Below are 22,270 nucleotides of genomic sequence, written 5' to 3' on the forward strand. Positions count from 1 at the left end.
GGCTAACCCTTTGTTGGAAACAAATAGCCCTTTGTTGTACGACTGTGACGATCTCTTGGCTGCTATGAGTAAAGTCTTTGACATGCGTTATGCTACTCAAGCCATGGATCTGGAGTTACTTAATCTACAACAAGGCAATCAGCCTCTTTTGCCTTACATTGCCCGGTTCAATCAACTAACAGCCGAAACTCAACGGCCTGACGGCAAGAAAACGGCTGTTTTCTACAAGGGTCTTTCAGAAGAACTGAAAGATGCCTTATCTACAGTTCCGGTGGTTCCTACGGGATTCACAGAGTTGCTCGATTTGGTTTTACAAATCGATGCCCGAAGGAATGCTCGGAAAGGAGAGAAAAAGCCTTTCATGCAAGCCTCGGGGCGTTCAGAGACACCGGCAGTCCTCTCGAACGACCCCAAACCCATGCAGATTGGCGTCGTGAGAGGCCGGTTGTCCAATGCAGAACGAGAGAACCGAAGAAAGAACCATTTATGTATGTATTGCGGTTCATCCGAGCATTTATTGGCGACATGTCCTAAAAAACCCATCAAGCGTTCGGGAAACGCCAAAACTCGACAATAGCAGGAGTCCCTATGTCAAGTGTTTCATCGGACTCCAGTACCATTCCTAAACACGCACCCGTAATTGTTGAGGTGACGTTACGTTGTGGTGAACGAGAATTGGTTTCCAAGGCCATGGTTGATTCCGGAGCCACCAACAATTACATAGACATCACATATGCCAAGAACTGTTCCATACCCCTTGTAAACAAAAACAAACCTGAAACGGTTAATACCGTGGACGGATCTGTTTTGACTTCTGGTATGGTAACCCAGGAGACGGTATCTGTTCAGATGACATTATCGAATAATCATTCGGAAGAAATCATCTTCGATGTCATAGCTGCTCCGCAGTACGAGATCATACTTGGTCTTGCATGGTTAACCCTTCACAATCCCGCCCTTGACTGGGTTTCGGGATTGCTCCAGTATCCTTCGATTCATTGCAATGAACATTGCTTTACCAGTCAGGAGGTGTCAAACAAGCAACACATATTGGCCTCTATGGTGGGAGCTTCAACTATCAGCGTGGTACATCAAAGCGACACTACCATAACATGCGAATACGCTGAGTATGCTGTCTTTGACAAGGGCCCGGCAGAACAATTGCCTCCCCATCGACAGTACGACTGTCCTATTGAATTGATTCCTGGTGCCAAAATCCCTACCGGTCGTTTATATTCACTGACCCCAAAAGAAGACGTTGTGTTGAAAGAATACATTGACAAAGCTTTAGCGATGGGTTTCATACGGCCATCACAATCACCTGCTGCGTCTCCTCTATTCTTTGTTCCGAAGAAAGAGGGAGATCTAAGGCCTTGTATTGATTACAGGGCACTTAACGACATCACCATAAAAAACCAATATCCTTTACCACTGATAAACGTTCTATTGGATCAATTAGGTACTTCCAGTTACTTCACCAAACTGGACTTGCGAGGAGCATACAATTTAGTTCGCATTCGTGAAGGCGACGAATGGAAGACCGCTTTCAAGACACGGTATGGTCTTTACGAGTATTTGGTGATGCCTTTTGGTCTGTGCAACGCTCCCGCCACTTTTCAATTCTTCATGAATGATATATTCAGGGACATAATGGACCAGTTTGTGGTGATTTATCTGGATGACATTCATCTATTCTTCATCTTTTTCGGAACACGTCAAACACGTTTCAACAGTCCTACAAAGACTCAGGGAGAACCTTCTTTATGTGAAAGCCGAGAAATGCGTCTTTCATTCACAGAAAGTGGAATTCCTGGGCTATGACATTACCAATCTAGGTGCTCGAATGAGCCGTTCCAAGGTGAAGGCCATATTGAATTGGCCGATTCCGCACAATGTCAAGTCATTACAGTCTTTCTTAGGCTTTGCGAATTTCTATCGCAGATTTATTCATTCCTTCTCCAAAACAGTAGCTCCTTTGACGGCCTTAACTAGTTCTAAAGTTCCTTTCTGTTGGAACCCAAATGCCCAAGCATCATTCGAAAAGTTGAAAGAAGCATTTACCACTGCACCCGTGCTTCAACATCCAGATCCAGATCGCCAGTTTATCGTTGAAGCGGATGCATCCAGTGTCGCTACTGGAGCGGTACTCTCACAAGTTTGCACAGAAACCAAGGAGGAACACCCAGTGGCTTTCTTCTCTCGCAAACTTACCCCATATGAACGAAATTACACTGTCACTGAGCGGGAACTGCTGGCTATCAAGGATGCCTTCCGAGAATGGCGTCATCATCTTCTTGGGGCCAAACATCAGGTGTTAGTGTACTCTGACCATAGAAATCTTCAAGCATTCAAATCCATGAAATGCCTTACGGCCCGACAGGCCAGATGGCATGTCTTTTTTGCCCAATACGATTTCCAGGTCACATATCGTCCTGCCCGAGAACACGTTAAGTCGGACGCGTTGTCCCGTATGAGTGAAGAGGCGAAGGAAGAAGCACAAGTACAGAATCAGTTGTTGGCAGATCATGTAATATGTAGTTCTGTTCAACCATCCTTAAAAACCGAAGTACAAGAGTGGGTGAAAAATCATCCACAAGTTATCCAGGATATGAATCTGGACGTACATAACGGTTTACCATTCACACAAGGAGTGCTCTACCTACCGACGTCTTCAACTCGGAATAAAGCCCTCAAGTGGAATCATGATTCCTTGATCGCAGCCCATCCTGGACGGAAGAAAACACTAGAACTACTCAAAAGATGGTGCTGGTGGCCGTCCATGTCAAAAGATGTCATAGATCATGTATCAACTTGTTCTGTATGCATCCAATGTAAAAACACTCCTGGTAAACCAGTGGGCTTACTCCAGTCCCTACCTGTCCCTAACAAACCATGGGACATGATATCTATGGACTTTGTGGTAGAACTTGCACCAAACCAGGAGTACGATACCATATGGGTTGTAGTGGATTATTTCACTAAATTGGCTCTTTATATTCCCTGTATTGGTTTACCAACCGCTGCTGTTCTGGCTGACCTATTCATCCAACATGTATTTCGTTTCTTTGGTCTACCGTCAGTAATCATTACGGACAGGGGCTCACAGTTTGCGTCACGCTTTTGGAGAGCACTAACCTCTGCATTACTGATTGATGATAGACTGTCCAGTGCTTATCACCCTCAAACTGATGGACAGACCGAAAGAGTCAACTGCACTATGGAACAATATCTGCGGTATCTGTGTCTGCAGTACCAATCGGATTGGCTCACGGTCCTGCCGGCAGCTGAATTCCCCTATAACAACTCCTATCATAGTGCCATAGGCACTTCACCGTTCTATGCGCTTTATGGACAGCACCCCCGATCAATACCTTTGGATTCCAGCTTGTCTTTGGATACTCCTGCCGCAGGCCGTACCTTTCGTGATCTGAAGAAATTACAGAGGAAAGTGAAGCAGCAATTAGAGCAGGCTAAAAGACGCGACAAGTTCTATGCCGATGCTCATAGAATACCCGCACCCGTCTACAAGGCTGGTATGAAAGTATGGCTGTCCACTAAGAACTTGAGAATTCCAGGCAAAAAGAAATTATTGCCCAAATACATTGGTCCGTATGTAGTGCTCCAAGTAATTAATCCGGCTGCTGTCCGTCTGGCTTTGCCACAACGATGGCGAGTGCATCCCGTATTCCACGTGTCACTCATTAAGCCATGTTCTGAAGCTACTAGATTGCCTGTACGGCCTGTTGCTATTTCTGTGCGGGGTTCAGATGAATACGAGGTACAGGACATACTGGATATGAGACTACGTTCTGGTAGGCCGTTTTATCTGGTGGACTGGAAGGGCTATGGTCCCGAAGATAGGTCCTGGGAACCTCTTTCTAATATTCATGCTCCTGCTTTATTGAAGCGTTTTCACACGAGAAGGGGAGAGGTTGCCCCTTTGGGGGATGGCACTGTCATGCATGCTGGACGTGGTCCTACCTCCTACGCTCGTAGAACAGCTAGACCGTTCTATTCCAAATGGCGGTTGTTCGATACGTTGCCGGGAAAACGACGTTTGCACTTTTCACGTCGCTAACTTCACGTATATTCTGCTTCGTCACGTGAACTGCGGCATTACGTATTTAAGCAGCGTGGAAACTTGACTCGCTGCTTCTGATCGAATCATTTGGCGTTGTGTAGCTGAACCTCCGGTCTGCATCCTTGCAGGTTACTACAGCTACTTTTTGGGCCTTCTATAGCGTGTTTTCCGCCACACGCTGATTCCTGGAGCTGTTTGGTTGCGTGTAAATCCACACGCGCACGTTGTCTTCAAACGCGGCTGGCCTGGGCTGCGTGAATCCTGTTCGCGTGTAAATCCACACGCGCACGCTATCTTCAAGCGCTGCTGGTCTGGGCTGCATGAATCCTGTTCGCGTGGAAATCCACACGCGCACGCTATCTTCAAGCGCTGCTGGTCTGGGCTGCGTGAATCCTGTTCGCGTGGAAATCCACACGCGCACGCTATCTTCAAACGCGGCTGGTCTGGGCTGCGTGAATCCTGTTCGCGTGGAAATCCACACGCGCACGTTGTCTTCAAACGCGGCTGGCCTGGGCTGCGTGAATCCTGTTCGCGTGTAAATCCACACGCGCACGCTATCTTCAAGCGCTGCTGGTCTGGGCTGCGTGAATCCTGTTCGCGTGGAAATCCACACGCGCACGCTATCTTCAAGCGCTGCTGGTCTGGGCTGCGTGAATCCTGTTCGCGTGGAAATCCACACGCGCACGCTATCTTCAAGCGCTGCTGGCCTGGGCTGCGTGAATCCTGTTCGCGTGTAAATCCACACGCGCACGCTATCTTCAAGCGCTGCTGGCCTGGACTGCGTGAATCCTGCTCGCGTGTAAATCCACACGCGCACACTATCTTCAAGCGCTGCTGGCCTGGACTGCGTGAATCCTGTTCGCGTGGAAATCCACACGCGCACGCTCTTTTCTTCGCGGCTGTACAGAACCGCGTGTACTTTGTTTATACCTTAAAAGGAGCGCTATTTCCAACTTCTGCACCTGTGATATTAACAGGGGGATTGATTCATTTCTATACTTTACGTGGGAAGGAAGCTTTTCAAGGATAATTGGAAGGTGACAGTGAACAGTACTTTGAACGCTATCCTGTGGTGCATCAACCCGGTATCTAGCGTGAGCCTCGTTCCGTTCGGGATAAGTCTCCCTTTCTAATCTTCCCTTCCTTGTCGTTTGTTCTACCTTGGATTCCTCAAGAGACTCTGCTGGATTCATCTGCCCTAGACTCAAGGTCAGTGTGTGCATTCATGACATTTTCTATTCCATCATACCCAAGTTGGGGCAGTTATTCATGATACTTTATTTTGTTCTAGGCTGACTTCCTATACCTTACCCACGCCCTTTCCAGTGATCCATCACTCTGCCTGTTTTACCAGTCAGAGAGTTGTATCATTTGGAAGGTCTTAACTTGACTTCACAACTATCAAAACGAGTGAACAGGTATCCGGAAGACCCTACCACCTGTATCCTTTTGAGTACCGTATCCTTTTGAGTTAATACTGTGGTGCTCTCTGACAGTGTTTTTGAAGACTTCTGGTTCTTCGAAGTGCGACTCTTCAATAGCATGTCCGCGACATGTTTTTGTAATGAGCTCACTCATTTTCGAGCTTTGTGTAGACTTTGCAGGGGCCTTCGACACATCTTTCGATGGTCGCTTTTCGGCATGGGTAAGGGCCGTCGATGCGTCTTTCGCTGCTCGATCGGCAGCGTGTAGGGACTTTGTAATTTTGGACACAGCGTAAGAACTGGACTTGCCTGTCGGTTTCGGGGGCCTGTCATGAGACCGCGATGGCCCAGAAGACATGCAGCTGCCTGACCCCTCCCCTTTGATGCCACGTGTGGTTTTCCGCTCAGTGTTGAGGTCGACACTCGGTCGTGGGAGGTGTGTTTAGCGTGGTGTGCTTTGGTCGTGCTAGTGCCACCGGTTGTCCCAGTAGCCGAGCCGCCAGCCTGCCTGTTGGGGTCTTGCACGTGGGCATCCGACGGATCCGGTTTGCCCTCGACATCACTGTAGACGTCAATGCTGCCGTCACTAGAGGCTCCCTCAACGTCTATGGCGGCCTCAGCCTGCACGGCGTGATGGGCCCATCGCCTTGTTTTGCAGTCCTTAAGTGTTTTTGGCTTGAACAGCTTACAAGATTTACACTGTCCCTCGTAATGATCCCTTGGGGGACAGACTGTACACCCAGTGTGAGTCCTTCCAAAGGAATTCACGGTTACAGGATGGGCAAATCTTAAAGGTGTATTCTCCGTTGTGTATGGGGAAGGCCGCCTGGCAAAATAAGTGGGTGGAGAAGGGAATATGCAATCTCTTAGGGAAACTAAAGAATGAATCACGCCCACTCTCCCTACTGTGAGGGCCGAGGACCATTGCAGCCTTCCAAGGCGGTCTGAAAAGTTTGTTGAGACGAGTTGCGAAGTCGCCAGCGAAAGTAGTCCTCGAAACTGTTCTCCAGCAAGATCTTCAGCAACAAACAAAGGACAGAAAGAATATACTGAATTGAATATTTTTTTTGTAAGTAAAGGTGATAGCCAGAAGGAACTCCGTTATAAGGGAGCGACAATGATGGCGGAAAAAAACAATCCGAGGGACCTTGACGCATGAAGCACCATGGGTACAATAGACGTCCCACTAGGTATAGTATCACTGGCATGCCCGGTCGACGTCCCTTTTCGAGTTTCGAAAACAACAACTGTAATACTCTGCAGCTTCCACTAGATGTCGGCTTATGCATAGCATGTGATCTAAGCAGATTCCACAAGCCTCAGAAATATATATAATAAATACTTCTTACAAGAGTGAAAGTTACTATCAAAGGTTACTATCAAAAAATAAAGTACACAAACAGTAGAAATAACGTTAAGGTACACTTACTCCATAACACTACAAATTCAACCTCAACATTCACTTGAACTACAGTATTGATGTACCTAGTACTTTGTGTGTGTATGTCAAATACTACTTACCCAGTAATCGTCTGTGTGGCTTGTACCTGCTTAAATTCAAATACTATGCATAGTCCAGCATTTAATGGTTGGGTCAGAGTATTACATCGTTTTTCGAATTCGAAAACTGGACATCAGCAGGGGCGTTCCTGTCACACATAGCTCTTGGTGGTGGGGTGTCCCCCTGATCCTTCACTCTGGGTGTCTTCTTTCTGGCCTGTATCTTTTGGTGCCCTTCACATTCCTACTGGAAGGTGACAAATCTGGGTGTACCACTATCAGCTTCTCTCTCTATGGAGAGCCAGGTTGCAGCCATTTGTCAAACAGGACACTTTCAGCTGAAAGTCCTGAAAAAGGTGCTCCCTCTGATTTCTGAGCCTCTTTGTCCTCCGGTGGTAGCAGCTCTTATACTATCCCGGTTGGACTATTGCAACTCTTTATATCTGGCTCAACCGAAGGCGCTTATTCAGAGACGGCAGCGTGTGCAAATCCTGGCCTCCAGAGTGGCTACTAGCTCCCCCTACGGAGCCCATATCTCTATTGGTTGCCCGTGAATCAATGCATCAGGTTCAAGGCTCTGTGTATTGTTCACTGGGTTGTACATAATCTGGGAGCAAAGTTTCTCCGGGCCAAGTTTGTGCGCTACATGTACAGGGGCCATTTATGACCTCAGATTGTCTGTTTTTCTGACGGGATGCAGTGCACAACACCAGTTTAACTGTTATACTGACCCTCTGCTCACATGTGGAAAACCTCAAGCAACAGTAAGACTTATTGGGCAAGTAATGTTTGCCTTCAGAGGCTTGTGAATCTGCTGAGAGTCATGGACTAGCTAAAAGTACCTGAAGAAGGTGTTGCTTGAGCTGAAAGAACAGTTGAAAATAAATGCCTTGGTACTGCCTGGCCCACTTGGGAATCTGCTCTTGCTTGCCTTGCTATACAGTACTGTTGTGTGAAAGTGTGCAGTGAAATCCATGTTGCTGCTGTATACAATTCATCTATATTAGCAATGAAAGCTAAAGTCGCCCATGCGCATTGTGTGTTCTAGGGATGAATGGAAGAGGTTTATATGCCAAGGAGGTAGCAGGGCTGTATAGAGCCTACAATCCATTGTGCAATAGTAGATTTAATTCCTTTCCAGTTGCAAAGGAAAGAGTTGGCTTGTTTTCTGCAGTTCTTTGGTTCCACTAAGTGTGGTGGATTGGAAGGAGTCATCGGACTCTTTGAGGACATTTGTAAATGACTTATTAAAATAAGAAAACGGTCTAGCTTTCCCTATTCTAAAGAGGTATCCATAAGTATCTAAAAGGAACTAAAGGTGCTCATCTGTTATCAGGAAGTCTCAAAGAAAGATAAGTCCTTGTCCAAACCTAGTTCTATTCTGACCCCATCACTAAGAAACTAAACCTAAACGATTTCAGGAGATTGACTTGATTCTCCTGATGTACCAGTCTTTCCGATGACCTCTTTGTATCAATGTCTTTTGTATTGTTAGTATTTATCAAGTATGACCTTCAGTTATAGTGTGTTTTTACTTATTTCATTAGCACTTTTAATTCCTCACCACCACTCTGGAGTTTGATATTCTCGTTAGCAAAGTATTTATGCCAACCTTCCTTGTGATACTTCTTCACTTGTTGGTTGGGATTTTTAGGACTCTCACAGTCTATTGATCCAGGCCTTCTCAGTTTAGCTGGGGTTTCTTTCTCCACTTATGGATTCTCTTTTTGTTGCCACTTTCTGCACTTGTCTTTGCAGCTTCTTGCTCACATAATATCTTCCTTTTCATATGAGGTTTTGGTTTGGAATCTTCGTAGGCTTTGAAGCCAGGGTTACTCACTGTCCTCTTTCACAGCTTTATACAGTTCAATTTCCATAGGTTTATGTTATGAAAATCTTTGTGCGTACTGGGACGAGTTCCTTGTCTTCCATTGCCCTGAAGATCTCCCGCTTCTCCCGTTCACCAAGTTACCTCTCCGCCGGTTGGGGGAACGTGGCAGGTTCTTGCGTTCGCACAGTTGATCTTCTCCGGTACTTTGTCTTTCATTTGGCTTTGCCGTGCCCCTGTCCGTCCTTCTGCCGTACACAGAGTGTGTGGCTGGGAAGCTGCTTGCATTCCCAATGCTGCTCTCTGTGTTTGTTGGTTTCCCATTTGCTTACACCATGTACGGGCTTCACAGTTTCGTAAAAACATGTTAAACAACTTGTAACTATATGCTGTCTGTACGAACCTTTTCAAACATAAGATAAAGCTTATCCGAATGAAATACGGGGGACACAGTGGTTTTCGGTCAAACCATGTCATGCTTAAACACATCGCCTAAGTTTCTTTTTCTTCTTCTTTTTCATGCATGTTAAATTATAAATTACCAAGCTATCTGTGTTCGAACATTCTGAAAGCATTTTCAAATTTTCCATTACCTCATCTGTGCGTCTGTACTCCTTAGTACCTAGCAGCGCTCTCACAAACCCTTCAGGAGCCCACCCACGTACGCCGTCTCATATTAAAGGCGCACAGAACTAGATTAGTGTCTCGTTTTAGCATTCCACCGCGCATGCGCCAGTCACTCTTAGCTAGTGTCCCGGGCATATAAACCCACCGCGCATGCGTTAGATCAATACTCCCTTCCTTCATTAAGGCAGTTACACAGCTCTCTGCCACATCGCTACACATCGGAAGGAAGCTGAAATTCGGTTTTCAGGTAAGCAAAATAGCAAGTGCAAGGCACCACCTTAGAATCTCACTGCATGCTTCCTCGAAATAGACGCGTCTTTTCAAAATGTTATTTCGTACGTTTTCCAAACATGCAAATCACGATTTCAAATTATCTCGTGCACATCATAATAACCACTGACCCAACATTGTGAGACCACTCCGCGATCAGCCAATCTAGGCACTTTAACTCTAAATTACACAACCACACATAATCAAATCTGTAATTTTAGACAACAAGCTTGCTTAATGCATGAATCATGTCATCCACGTGCTAGGCACTTATCGGGCGATTACTCAAGCCCAACACCACACTTTTGTCAGCATAATTATCCTTGCTCTGCAGGCACCTCCACAATAGAATTCACAGTTCTATCACCTCCTAGAAGCTGATTTTCTCCACTTCTTCCCCACACAGCGACCATGGCTATTTTTCTACCTTGAACAATCCTCAAACATCGCAGCAAATTTCTCCCGTGAAAGAGTTCTAGCACCATTGCTGGAACACATACCTACACAACAAGGTATGCTCCACAAAAACTATTAAATAGTTATGTATGATACTCCATATTACCAAGGTAACTGACTGTTACCATTTTTCCTGTAGATTCTTCACTACAGACGCCTGCACTACTTCAGGTGCTTCCCCGATACCAATTTGTGTTCAACCGTTGATAGAACACAGGTAGGCTTTCAGAGCGCAGTTCATTTATACACAGAACTCCCTCTGTGTGGTCACTTCTTTTTGACACACCCCCCATTTTGTGTTAGCTGTCTCTTTAGGCGTTCACCAGCCCTAATCACGTCCTGATGACAGTTCGGACCCTTCATCTGTGAACATTTCAAACCCAGTGAAGGCTGACTAGATCCCGAACCAGAAACACCTGCATAAATATGTGTCGACTGCTATGACATACTACTAGTCTTACAGTAGTTTTTGAAATCCACACTATATATATATGCTAACACTCACCAAACCAACTGTGATGCAATAACAGTTTGTCACCTGTTTTTCTTTCCATTGTAAGCCAAATGAAGCTCACACGTGACTCTTTCAAATCTGTTTTTGTTTTATGTTTTTTCTGTTGTGAACCAATTATTTTTAAGATGTGTCCGAATCTATGAATAAATTTAATTATTTTTCTTATCGAATTGTGACCCTCAATGACTAGTATTCGCATACTAGCTCCCTGCCTCTTCTAAGCCTACTTCCTCTACACGATTGACCAGGGGTAGCTGTTGACTCTCCCCACCTTTTTCTTGTTTGGTTGTTTTACCTTCCTTTCAGGAAAGTGTTAACTTACTTTGCATTGGGGGTTTCAAAAGTACTTACCCAATTCAGAATATTTGTGTGATCTCTTGTTCTATTCTGATAACCTTTTCTTTGACACTCATCTCAGTATTGCTCTAAATGTGCCAGTGATATATTAATGTCCACAGTGTCCTAGCTATTTAAGTCACCTGAGGGTGTAGCAAGTGTGTGTGCCATCCAAAATGGGAACTTGCTGATTTGGATAAACTAAGAGTGTGTATTTTGGAGTGTATTTGTGTGTTACATATATATTGCCTCTTCTGAAGAAGGCTTATTCAAATAGACTGTTAAATAAATAATTGTTTAATCAAGAAACCTTGTGTGTAAGTGTTTATTTGGACACTTGTCACTGTGAATCTCTGTGTAACCACCCTACTGCTCACATTGACCCCTCTTGAGATAAGCCTGGCTGCTCAGCCACACTACCAACCTGTGTAGTACAGACTTATACCAAAGGTTGGGTCCCTATTGCCAGGAGGTCAAGGTTGTTGTAGTGAACCCAAAGGGTACTGCACAAAATCTTGCCTAACAGTGTCAGCAATGTACATCACCTTACTGAATTATCTCATGTTGCCTATCCCCCAAGAAAGTGTCAACTTTGATTAAGGCATTTGCAAATTCAGCTGCATCCCACAAATGCTTGAGTGGCTGTGTGTTTGTGTTGGTTTGACTAGGACTTCTCCACTCCTCGTCCTCTCCTCATCGGATGAGGACAACTGCAAAAGACCCTTCTGCTGCATTGTGGAAAGTAGGCTATCCCATCATCAGTGAATGTTCATGAAGAGGGCTGTGTTTTGTAAGGGAACCCTTACTGTGAGAACCTCTTTTGCTAACTTGCCATTTTACCCTTTTCCACGATCAACACACTGAAAAGATCTTTGATGCTTTTGGTTTGACGTTTCAATGTGTGTTGCATTTCCAGTCTTTGCCTGCTCAGACTCTAACTTTCAGAGTCTATTCCGATCTTTCATCGCTCCCCTCAAAGTAGTTGCTTCTAGGTTTCTGCCTGTGCTTGGGTGAGACTGAAGCATTCTCTTGGTTTTCATTCATCGTCTCTGCAGCCCAGCTCAATGTGGATCCTTTGGAGATGGGGGGAAGACTGCAAGGATTCCAACATGGAAAATACTTCTTATTGGTTGCTTGAGGTCTACTTCGGCCTTTGCACTTGATTGATCAATCTCAATAATTCCGCTGGAGGCTGAGATTTCACCCTGTGCCGTCTCAGCCTACATTGTGTAGGCCACTCAGCGCTCCTTCAATATTTTTGGCATGAAGCGCTTGCATGTCAGAAAATTGTCCTCAGCGAGGTCTCTTTGGAAGGCAATTTTTACACACCCTGTGTGTATCCTTGCAAGGGAATTTCAGGTTATACGCCGGACAAAACTCTGTTCTCCATTGGTGATCCACGAATCGAGTACAGCTGTAAGAACAATGTGAATGGTGTTTAAAAGCATTCTATAAAATACTAACAATGACCCTCCCCCTACATTACGTCTATGGGCGTTCCTTCAAATAGCGATGATCGGTCTTGATCTTCGATTTCGATACAGCAGTGGTTTACAGTTGCAAAAAGGCGCTGAAAACAGAGGAGTGTCTTGTTCGTCTTCTACTGCGCTTGCATGCAACCAACTGATGGGCGGAAAAAACTATTTGAGGACATCAACACACAAGGGATCATGGGTACCTGCACACACAGAATAGGGAGAGAGTGCCACAAACACCCCTGTTGACACCCTATTTTCGATTCAGAAAAAAAAAAAAAAAGAAATACTACCCGTCACACTTACCCCTGGTGCCCTGCAGGAGAGCCTGGTCCGGACTGTACCGATGTGTAGCCCTCTCGCTGGCTGCCTTCACCATGACTCTCGCCCCAGCAACTCCTTCCCCCACTGGTCGACTGGGGATTAACTCCCAGGGGACTATAAGGTTCGGAGGGACCTGGGTGGTTTCGGGACTTTGGGGCTGTATCCTTCTGGGGGTCAGGGTGACCTAAAGGTAAGTACAGGGTAAGTATAAGCGCAGTACCTTCCCTTCTGCCCCTCCCCTCCAGATGCCCGGGTTGGCGGGCTGGCGCAAAGCGAGTGCTGCTCACCATAATGATTGCGACTGTGGTCGCGGCCCTCCGGTCCGTATCGTCCTCCAGTTACTTCACTAAAGGTGCGTGGTCCAGGCCAGCTGCGACACTCAGGATACAACGGTGAACAGTTAAGTCTTGATTTAAACGTGGGAAGAGGGGAGTCTTGGTTAAACACGAGTGTGCAACTTGTCGTGCTGGTACACTTGGTCAGAGCTTACTTTCACAATGTCTGTCTTTCTTCTTCACAGGAGCTGGGCGTCTGAAGGCCGACACCGTGACGAGATGCTGACGGAACAGAGCTGGGCTCAATGCGCAGGTGAGCCCACTAGGCACTGGGAAGGGCGGTGGTCGAAGAACGGAATGGGATCTCTCACGCTGCTGCTTTGCCTTTCAGGCGCTTGGATACTGCGGGAAAGACAACAGTCGGAGAAGCAGGGAAGAACCAAGATGAGCAGGCGATGACGAACCAATGTCCAAGATGAGCAAGAGATGAAGAACCAATGTCCAAGATGAGCAGCCCCACAGGTGGACTCCGGGTGCTATTCGGAAGAAACAAAAATGAACACGGACAAAGCCTTTACGCGAGGGCGTGGATCCTCTTTTCAGGTGAGTTTCATCAGGTGAGTTTCCACTGCTTCCCATCCATGTTAAGTTGTCGGTAGATGCACAGAGAGCAGGAGCGGTAAGCGAGACACTGTTCTTGCAAAGAGCAGAAGAAAAGCTAAGCACAGGGTGCGGTCTGGGGCGTGGTTTTATAGCCTTGGCCCACGCCCTATCAGCATCGGCGCTCCTTTGCATGTGCCGGGCATTCCCTCTCTATTGGTCAGCGCGCTGGTGCAGACTGCAGCCTTGCTCCATTCTACCCGCCTATGCCAGCCAGCCAGCCACCAAATCTGCCCAGCACCTCCCCACTCTACCATGGGGGAATACCCATCTCCCTTGGGCCCGACCGCGCTGGGCCCACAATGTAATTGTGACACTACCAACCACTAAACAGAGGGTTATGCAAATCTAAGCAGATTCAAAAGCCTCAATAATATATCTCTTAGTTTGCACTGGGACTCATTTAAGTCCTGGCACTTTGGGCTCTCGGACAGAAATGGTTAAGGAAAGAAAATCCTGTTGTGGAGGAATCCACAGACACCGTGAAAAAAGCAATAGAAGACACTGGGCAGATTAGAAGGACCCAAGTCTTTGCAAGACACTATTTACACTAAATTTACAGAATCTTGGGAAATCTCAGTAAGGTTTTTTGGTCGAGTCAAAAAATGGCCCTGGGGTCAAAATAGAAAGAGAAGTGATGCAGCACATTTTTCTTCAGATTTGAAAGCTAGAGTCAAAACAGGGTACCAGTAAGGTTAGAAGAGTAGACAATATATGGGAATGAACAAAAAGCCACCAGAATTCTACTGTAATGGCAGTTTTTTCTGGTGTTCTGTAGAACATATTCATGCACTGTAGGTTAGGAATGTGCTGGTTGGTCGCAGTTGTGTACAGTGTCAGGTCCATGCAGTAAGGGGACAAAGTAGAACATGTACATTCTTCATGGAAAATATACATCATGAACTGTGAGGAAAGACCTCTTTTGGCAACTTTACCTCCATAGTCCGATGGACCCCCCCAAACCTTGTGCCTTTGTTTTTTAACCTGTCCTGACCTTTTAAAGGTAAGTAAAGTCTTCAGGTTCACACCCCTGGCTTTTTGCTAATTTGTTATGGGGAAACTGATCAGTCCTTCACACCATCAGTACTGGGGAACTTACACTTTGTAACTTTTTAATATTGCACAAAGCATCTTACAAAGCAGTCCAACGGGGATAATTTTGTAGTCTAGTTTTTTACACTTGGGATTCTTGATTAATTGTATATGTGCCTAAAGACAAGTTGGTTGTAAACAAGGGGTGCGTCCTGCCTTTGGTAGTTTGATAATGGCAACGTAAATCAATGCAAATTCAGTCAATTGTAGTCAAAAACATTAGTAGGCAATTATTACTTTTTACCGTGTAATGTGTTACCATGCAAAATACAAACATACACTCAATTTTGGTGATGTAGATCAGCTTTACAGTATGCTGAACTTATTTAAATTTTTTAATTGTAGACTAATAGGGAGCAGAAGTCAATCTGTAGTCAAACAAGGTTGACATAGCTTGTTCCCACAATAGGCATTACTTCATGCCGAAAGGCAAATTAGTGCAAAGCAATATGACATGTATCAAAGAGTGCACACATGTATGGACCAACTTGAAGCACCTAATACTACAATGTTGGTAACCTATGCAAACACTTCTACTTTGTTCATGTGCAGCATCCTAGAAAAGCCATAACTAATATGGCTGGTCTAGGAAAGAAAGGACCTTGGGAAGGTCTACCAGAGTCAGGCTAAAGAGTGACCTTGTACAAGTTGGTGGCAGAAATTCAATTTTGTACCATTTTTGTGTTATTTCTAGTGTGCACATTAATGTTTACTGCACACAGCTATTAAACGTGGCTAGTGCAATAAAATGGCCACGCCACCAGACTTTCGCTTGTTTTTTGGCCATATTGTTGCTTGGCCTTCCTACCTGGCCAGGTAAGGAAATCCCATATACAGACATGCACTTGCTCAGGAAACCCCCAGCTTTCACGGACTACTGATGCCTGTGTGTGTGTGTGTGTGTGTGTGTGTGTGTGTGTGTGTGTGTGTGTATGTATGTATGTATGTGTGTGGGGCTCGGGAAGGGAGTGGGACTGTCAGGTCCCTCTCCACATCTGTGGTGCCTGGGTGTGAGACATGAATGAAACCCACAGTTGTCCCTGATTGGCCCACTGCTGCCTGTTTGAATGTTGAGGATTCTTACCATTGGTGGTCTTGCACTAGCTTGCAGCCAGGATTTTGGATAAGAGGACTCCTGCAGCCATTTCTTCAGATTAGCATTGGAGCCAAGAACCCTGTGTAGAAGAACAGCCGACAGAAGATCCGAAGAGGATTCCCGAAGAGGCGCAGCATCTCTTTCCCACCCAGTGGTCTGACCAGCTCTCCAGTGGGCTACCTCGCTAGGAACGTCAGCATTCCGCGTTTACAGCTGGACCTTTAGTGGTTGCCAGCTTGTGGTGCAAGTTGCATTCCTGCCAAATTACAGCCTCTCAGCTTCAAGGGATCCTGCTCTGCAAGGTCTTCTTCAAGTGCGACTGGAAAGACACCAGCTGTCGCCTGTGCGCGGTGGCTGTCGCTGGTACTCGCCGTCCTCCAGCTTGTGAAGTGTCTTGAGGTCTGCATCAGTGACTCGGCTCCGGGAGCGGACCGGAAGAATCCTTGCACCTGCAGCTCCTTGGCACCCCTCACTGGAACCAACAGCAGGGAAACCAACTTCCAGCGACCCATCTAGTTTTCTGGGAGTCAGGGGGGGTAAGGAAATGCAAAGCATGGTCTCTGCCTGTCCTCCACAGGATAACACTGAGAACAAGTCTCTTTCTATCCTTAAATTACACTGCTTATTCGTCGTTGCACTGGGCAGTGAAACCTGAAAGACAAAAAAACTTTTGTATTTACCAGTAACTTTGGTGGATCTCTTCTCTTGGAAAAATTCACCAACACAAGTATTTTACCTGCATCAGATATATTCTGGGGAGAAGCATTGTGACATCTGGGCACAAGGCCGCGCTCTTCATAGTGAGTGGACTGCTGAAGCTGGGGAATATTTGTGATTTGGTTCCATTTTACTGTATCACTTATCCTATATTAATTGAAGTTAATATGCATATTGGAACCTATGACAAATGTATATATATTTATTGAGTGTTGTTCGATATCACCTACTCTTTTTTTACGGCCTAGAGTAAATACAGTATTATTGTACATTCCTGTCTAAAGTGAATTGTTGTGTGCTTTACTGTGTGGACTTGTGGACCCCAGATCCCACTGACACTAGATAGCCTAGACTGCTCTCCTTGCTACTTTGACTGGGTTTTGGCTAACTTCTCAGAGTTCCCCGGTTCACTATAACTAGGGTGGCCTCTTAAAATCTGTCCACCAGGCCATATGCCAGAAATCCAAATTAAACACAAATGTTTAGTGCTTTTCCTTCAGAAGACTGAGCCAACTCCAGCAAGGCTGCATGCAATGCTTTAAACACCTTAAATGCTTACTCTCTCCAAAAGCTTTAATGCATAGGCAAATTAGGGTTGTGGAGAACAGTGGCGCATATAGCAGCAGTGCCGGATAAGTCACAAGTGCCATTGAGATGGAGGCAAAGTAGGACACTGTTCAGTGAACAATCATTGACAGACAGTGCTTTGGGTTTATGGTTAGCATGATGAAAGTCCTGGTCTGTGAAGGTAATGTATGTAAAACCTTTAAAAAGAAAACACAATTGTATTAAAAGGCATGTGACACAAGGCAGAATTTCGTACCTGTATGTATCCTCTGGGTACTTTTTTGTTACATAATCTTGGAATTCCATGTACGCCTTTTCCTGAAACTTCTCAATCTGCTGCACATTTTCGAGTCCTGGATGATCTGAAATAAAATTACTTAGAGTTGTGTTATGATGTGAAGACCATAACACCCAATGCAAGAGCCCACAGCCAAGTCTTAATTTAGGAGGAAACCTACACTGGTAGAATTCATCACACACATTTTTTGAATACACTTGGCATTTTTCCAAGAACAGCCAGGCACTCAACTCTTGCACAGACGCTCACCGATGGAGCAAGATATGTGCTGGGGCATTTCACAGCATCATCCTACTGCAGAGCAAATATAAAGTTGAGATAACTTAGTTGGAAAGGCCTTTGAATGATCCCTTGATTTTGCATAGAGGTCGCCGGACTATTAGTTCTCAAAGTTACAAGTACATAGTTACATTTCAGCATGTAACCACATACACTCCCATGTGCAGCTAGAAAATATGTGGATTGATTAGGCATAGGATACGAGAGGACAGATACTGGAGATTGATTCAAGGAGAAAGCCCAGAAGCCAAAGTACAGGAATCATAATGCAAGTCCCACTATCCTACTTCTATGCCCTGCAATACTCAATATCCTACCGTGTGGAACATAGATTGATGACAATGGAGGAAATACAAGAATAAATGACAGCTTCAGTCAACAAGGGATGAAGTCATGTTCCATGCAACTTCTAAGTGAAGGTGTGTCTCACTTCTAGACAATACATTAAGTGGAAAATGCCTGAAAAACGGGTCCACCAAATTACTGGTTTTTACAGGTGTACCAGATAGTGCCCAGGCAACATCTGCAGCACTTTCCCCAGAGGCCTACTAAAGAGCACCAATATTCTCTCTAGAAGCTATCAGCCACTCAGAGGCGACCGGACTGGAGTCATTCTCCCGTGCCATAGGTTGTCGTTTCGACCAGAAATGAGGAACATAAGACAGCATAGAGGAGACTGAGGCAGTCCAGAGGTGGGGTGTTTTTACTATATATTGAGGGTTTCTGGAGCCGAGTAGCCAGTTGACGAAGAAGATAGGTCATGGGATAGAGAGACCTGGAACATGGACAATTTAACAGACTTGGCTAATAAACTTAATAAAGGTCTTGTGCCGTAAATTGTTACTCACCGGAGTAACTAACTTACTCCTAGTCCTTAGTCCCCTTTCCTCCATCCTGCATGGAGCGTCCCTCGCCAGGAACGGGAACAGAAACTTTCACCAGAAAAAGAACACTTTCCCTTTAAATTAACACGCACGCGCGTGGAGCTGCCTTGGGAGCATGCGCCACACCTCAGTCCCATTTGACACGTTGGTTGTATTAGATTGTTTAAGAACTCTGCTATTTTAGGGGGAAGGATGGTGGAAAGTATGGAGGAAATTGGACTAAGGACTAGGAGTACGTTAGTCACTCCGGTGAGTAATGTTTAATTACTCCTACGTCCGGTCCCCTTTTCTACAACCTGTATGGGCGATTACCACGGACTAGAAAGCCCTGGGGAGAAGAGGGATTGTGGATTCTATGCAAACAGGTTACGCAGAACCGCCTGCCTGATGGCAGCATCAGCCAGAGCGTTGGTATCCAAACAGTAATGCTTGCAGAAGGCCGATGGTGTGGCCCATGTGGCTGCCCTGCTAATTACCTGCCATGGGACATGGCGTTGAAAAGCGACCGCTGCTGCCTTGGCCCGTATTGCTTGAGAGTGCATATCCTTTGGGATCGCTTTGCGCTGTGCCTTGCACGCTTTGTGAATGACCACAACCATCCATCCATCCATCCATCCATCCATCCATCCATCCATCCATCTGGCTATAGATGCCTTAGACGCTTGGTGACAAACAAAGCGTCCAATCTGCCTAAGTCCTTGGTACTGGCCAGGTAGAACTTTAGAACTCATTCGACATCGAGTCAGGGGAGCACCCTTTCTGTCTCCTGTGCTGGATTAGGGAAGAAGGTGGGAAGCACAATCTCCTTGTTGAGATGGAAAGAGGAGATGACTTTTGGGAGGAACCTAGGATGAGTGCAAAGCACCACCTTGTCCCGATGAATTACAGTGTACGGCTCTGTGACCATTAGAGCCTGAATCTCGCTGAATCTGCAAGCCGAGGTGAGCCCCAGCAGGAGTGCTGTCTTGAGAGTGACTAATTGTATGTCTACTGTAGCTATGGGCACAAAAGGTCGGTGCGCTAGAGCGATGAGTACTACATTAAGGTTCCAGACCGGGTGTGGGTGTAACGCTCACCTGATTCCCTCGGAGGCGCGGGTCTTGACTGGGCGGTGAAACCGTCTTCAGCGTTAGGCGTAGGATTCGTTTGGCTCCCGGATTAGGCCCCTTCTTCACTGAAAATTTGACCCGAAGGGTGAGGTGTCTGCAAGTAGAAAATCTAGGTATTAGTGGCTGGAAGGTTGGGAGAAGTTCCAAGCCCCTCTCTCCCCCTCTCTCCCCGTGGTACTGGGTTGTAGTCGCGCTCACCTTAAATAGGTGAATGCCGGGCTCTCCATCCTGCGTCTTGTGCAGGGGCGCTGGGTCCAGTTACTTCACTGGATTAGAGTTCAGCCTCTTGATTGCAGAGGGTGATTTGAGAGCGATGCCGCCGTTTGCTGCACGAGCGTGACTTGTAAGTATTAAAGTTCTTTTTAGATTGCTCTCTTTTAATGTCTATGTCTTTTTCCTTTTCAGTTGCTGCCGGTGCCAAATAAGACGCCCTCCCAGTTCGTGGCAATTAACGAAGCAAGAAGATGGAGAATAGGATGGCACGTAAGAAGAAAGGCTGCTCTAGGGCTGTAGAATGCACCTTAATGTCTCTTTTTGTCTTTACAGGTGATGGAATGCGGCGCGAGCAGAGTTGGGGCGAGCGTAACGCAGGTAAGTCGTTTTGCAACTAAGCGTTAGTAACCAATGTTCTTTGTCTTTGCAGGCCCGATGCCGGACGAGAAATGCAGAAAAAACGCCTTGGATGCTGCCGATGGATCGGGTAAGTTGAAGCGCCAACCTTGCTTTTGCCTAACCTGTGCCTTTTGTTTTTGCAGGAGTTGCTGAGGACTGCAGATTGGTTCCAGCAGGTAATTTTCTTATTCACAGGATCCGGAGCTGAAGATTCCCTGGAGCTGACACGGTGAGGGTCCTGCTGCAGATGCAGAATAACGCGAAGCACGTTGCACCAATCGGGTGTGGTTTAAATAGCCCACAGGAGTGCTTAGGTGTCTCCTTCCACAGCCTCGCCCAGGAAAAAAGAGTTCCTGCTTCCAGAAGGGTTCCAGGATCAATGATCCAGGGAGTGGTGCCTGCCCCACCCAGAAGAAAAAGTAGTCCCTGCCAGAAGAGAATGAAACATCATTCTGCTGGTAAGTAAGCAGCATGGTCTGCTACAGGTAGGTCCACCCAAGCACTTTCACACTTGTTATGAGCCCGGCGCTTCCTGTGCCGGGACTGGTCCATTTTATGAGCCTGGCACCACCGGTGCCAGGACAGGGTCCAAAAGGTCCCCATTGGGACTGGCTGGCGCCGATGGTATATGTTATGAGCCTGCTTCCAAGGGTGTTGGGTTGGTCCCGACTCCTTGGAAGCAGTGGTCATGACAGCACCCCCCCTTAAGGCCCCTCCCAAATTCGTCTTCCCCGGGGGTTTCGGTTTATCAGGAAAAGTTCGATGAAACTTCTTAACCAGACGGGGTGCATGAACATGTTCCGACGGTTCCCAAGATCTTTCCTGAGGGCCATAACCTTTCCAGTCAATCAGATAGTATAGTTTTGATTTGGAAATCTTGGAGTCTAGGATGTCTTGTATTTCGAATTCCAGTTCTCCGTCCACAAGAATAGGGTCTGGAGATTTCGTCAAACGGGTTCCAGGTTGCGTGGGCTTCAGTAGAGAAACGTGGAAAACTGGATGTATTTTCATATGGGCAGGTAGACCCAATTTAACTGCCACTGGATTTATTATGGCAGTGATTGGGTAAGGTCCCAGGTATCGTGGATTGAAAGTACGCGGTCCTTTGAGAGGTAAATGTTTGGTTGATAGCCAGACTTGATCTCCCACAAGATATTGAGGGGCCTCCTTTCGACGTAGGTCTGCACACTTCTTGTATTGTTCCTTGGCTCGCTTAAGGTGAGACGTGGCCTCTTTAAAGGCTTGAGTGATTGTAGAATGCAGATGATCTACAGCTGGGGTCCCAAGAGTCTGAGGTGGATCAAGATTTGAGGTGCGGGGGTGGCTTCCATATAAAAGAAAAAAAGGAGTCTTTCCGGTTCCAGCATGGACTGAATTATTATAAGCGTACTCCGCAATCCAGAGAATGTCTTTCCAAGTACTCTCCGATTGTTGTAACATGCAGCGCAAATATTATTCCAGGGTTTGGTTGGTCCTCTATGTCTGCCCGTCGGTCTGGGGATGATGGCTGGTTGAAAGCCTTACATCAATTTGGGCTAGGCAACAACAACTCCGCCAGAAGTGGGAAATAAATTGACTTCCTCTGTCTGAGATTAAAACTGAAGGAAAGCCGTGCAACCGAACGATGTTTTTGAGGAACTCTCGGGCCAGAATTGAAGCTGTGGGTAACCCTTTCAATGGGATAAAATGAGCCATTTTCGAGAATAGGTCCACAATTACTAAAATTGTATTAAATCCGGAGCATGGTGGTAAATCCGTGATGAAGTCCATGGAGAGAGTATGCCACGGGTGTGGAGGAATGTCTAGGGGTTGTAAGAGGCCTGCTGGTTTCTCCTTCTGGCTTTTG

At 46.2% G+C, this 22,270-nt stretch overlaps 1 protein-coding gene across 2 annotated transcripts in view; it reads right to left on the minus strand.

Annotated features, from left to right (window-relative positions):
- The window catches only part of NR2C1 (nuclear receptor subfamily 2 group C member 1), a 614,538-nt gene that overhangs the window by 12,883 nt on the left and 579,385 nt on the right, over window positions 1-22,270 (minus strand). For both annotated transcript variants that reach the window (XM_069629809.1, XM_069629810.1), the window contains exon 14: window positions 17,499-17,604. In XM_069629809.1, the coding sequence (XP_069485910.1) occupies window positions 17,499-17,604 (106 nt within the window). The remainder of the gene's footprint in view (window positions 1-17,498; window positions 17,605-22,270) is intronic.

The sequence above is a fragment of the Ambystoma mexicanum genome, chromosome 12 (assembly GCF_040938575.1).
Source record: "Ambystoma mexicanum isolate Mex_15411 chromosome 12, UKY_AmexF1_1, whole genome shotgun sequence".
Taxonomy (NCBI): Eukaryota; Metazoa; Chordata; class Amphibia; order Caudata; family Ambystomatidae; genus Ambystoma; species Ambystoma mexicanum.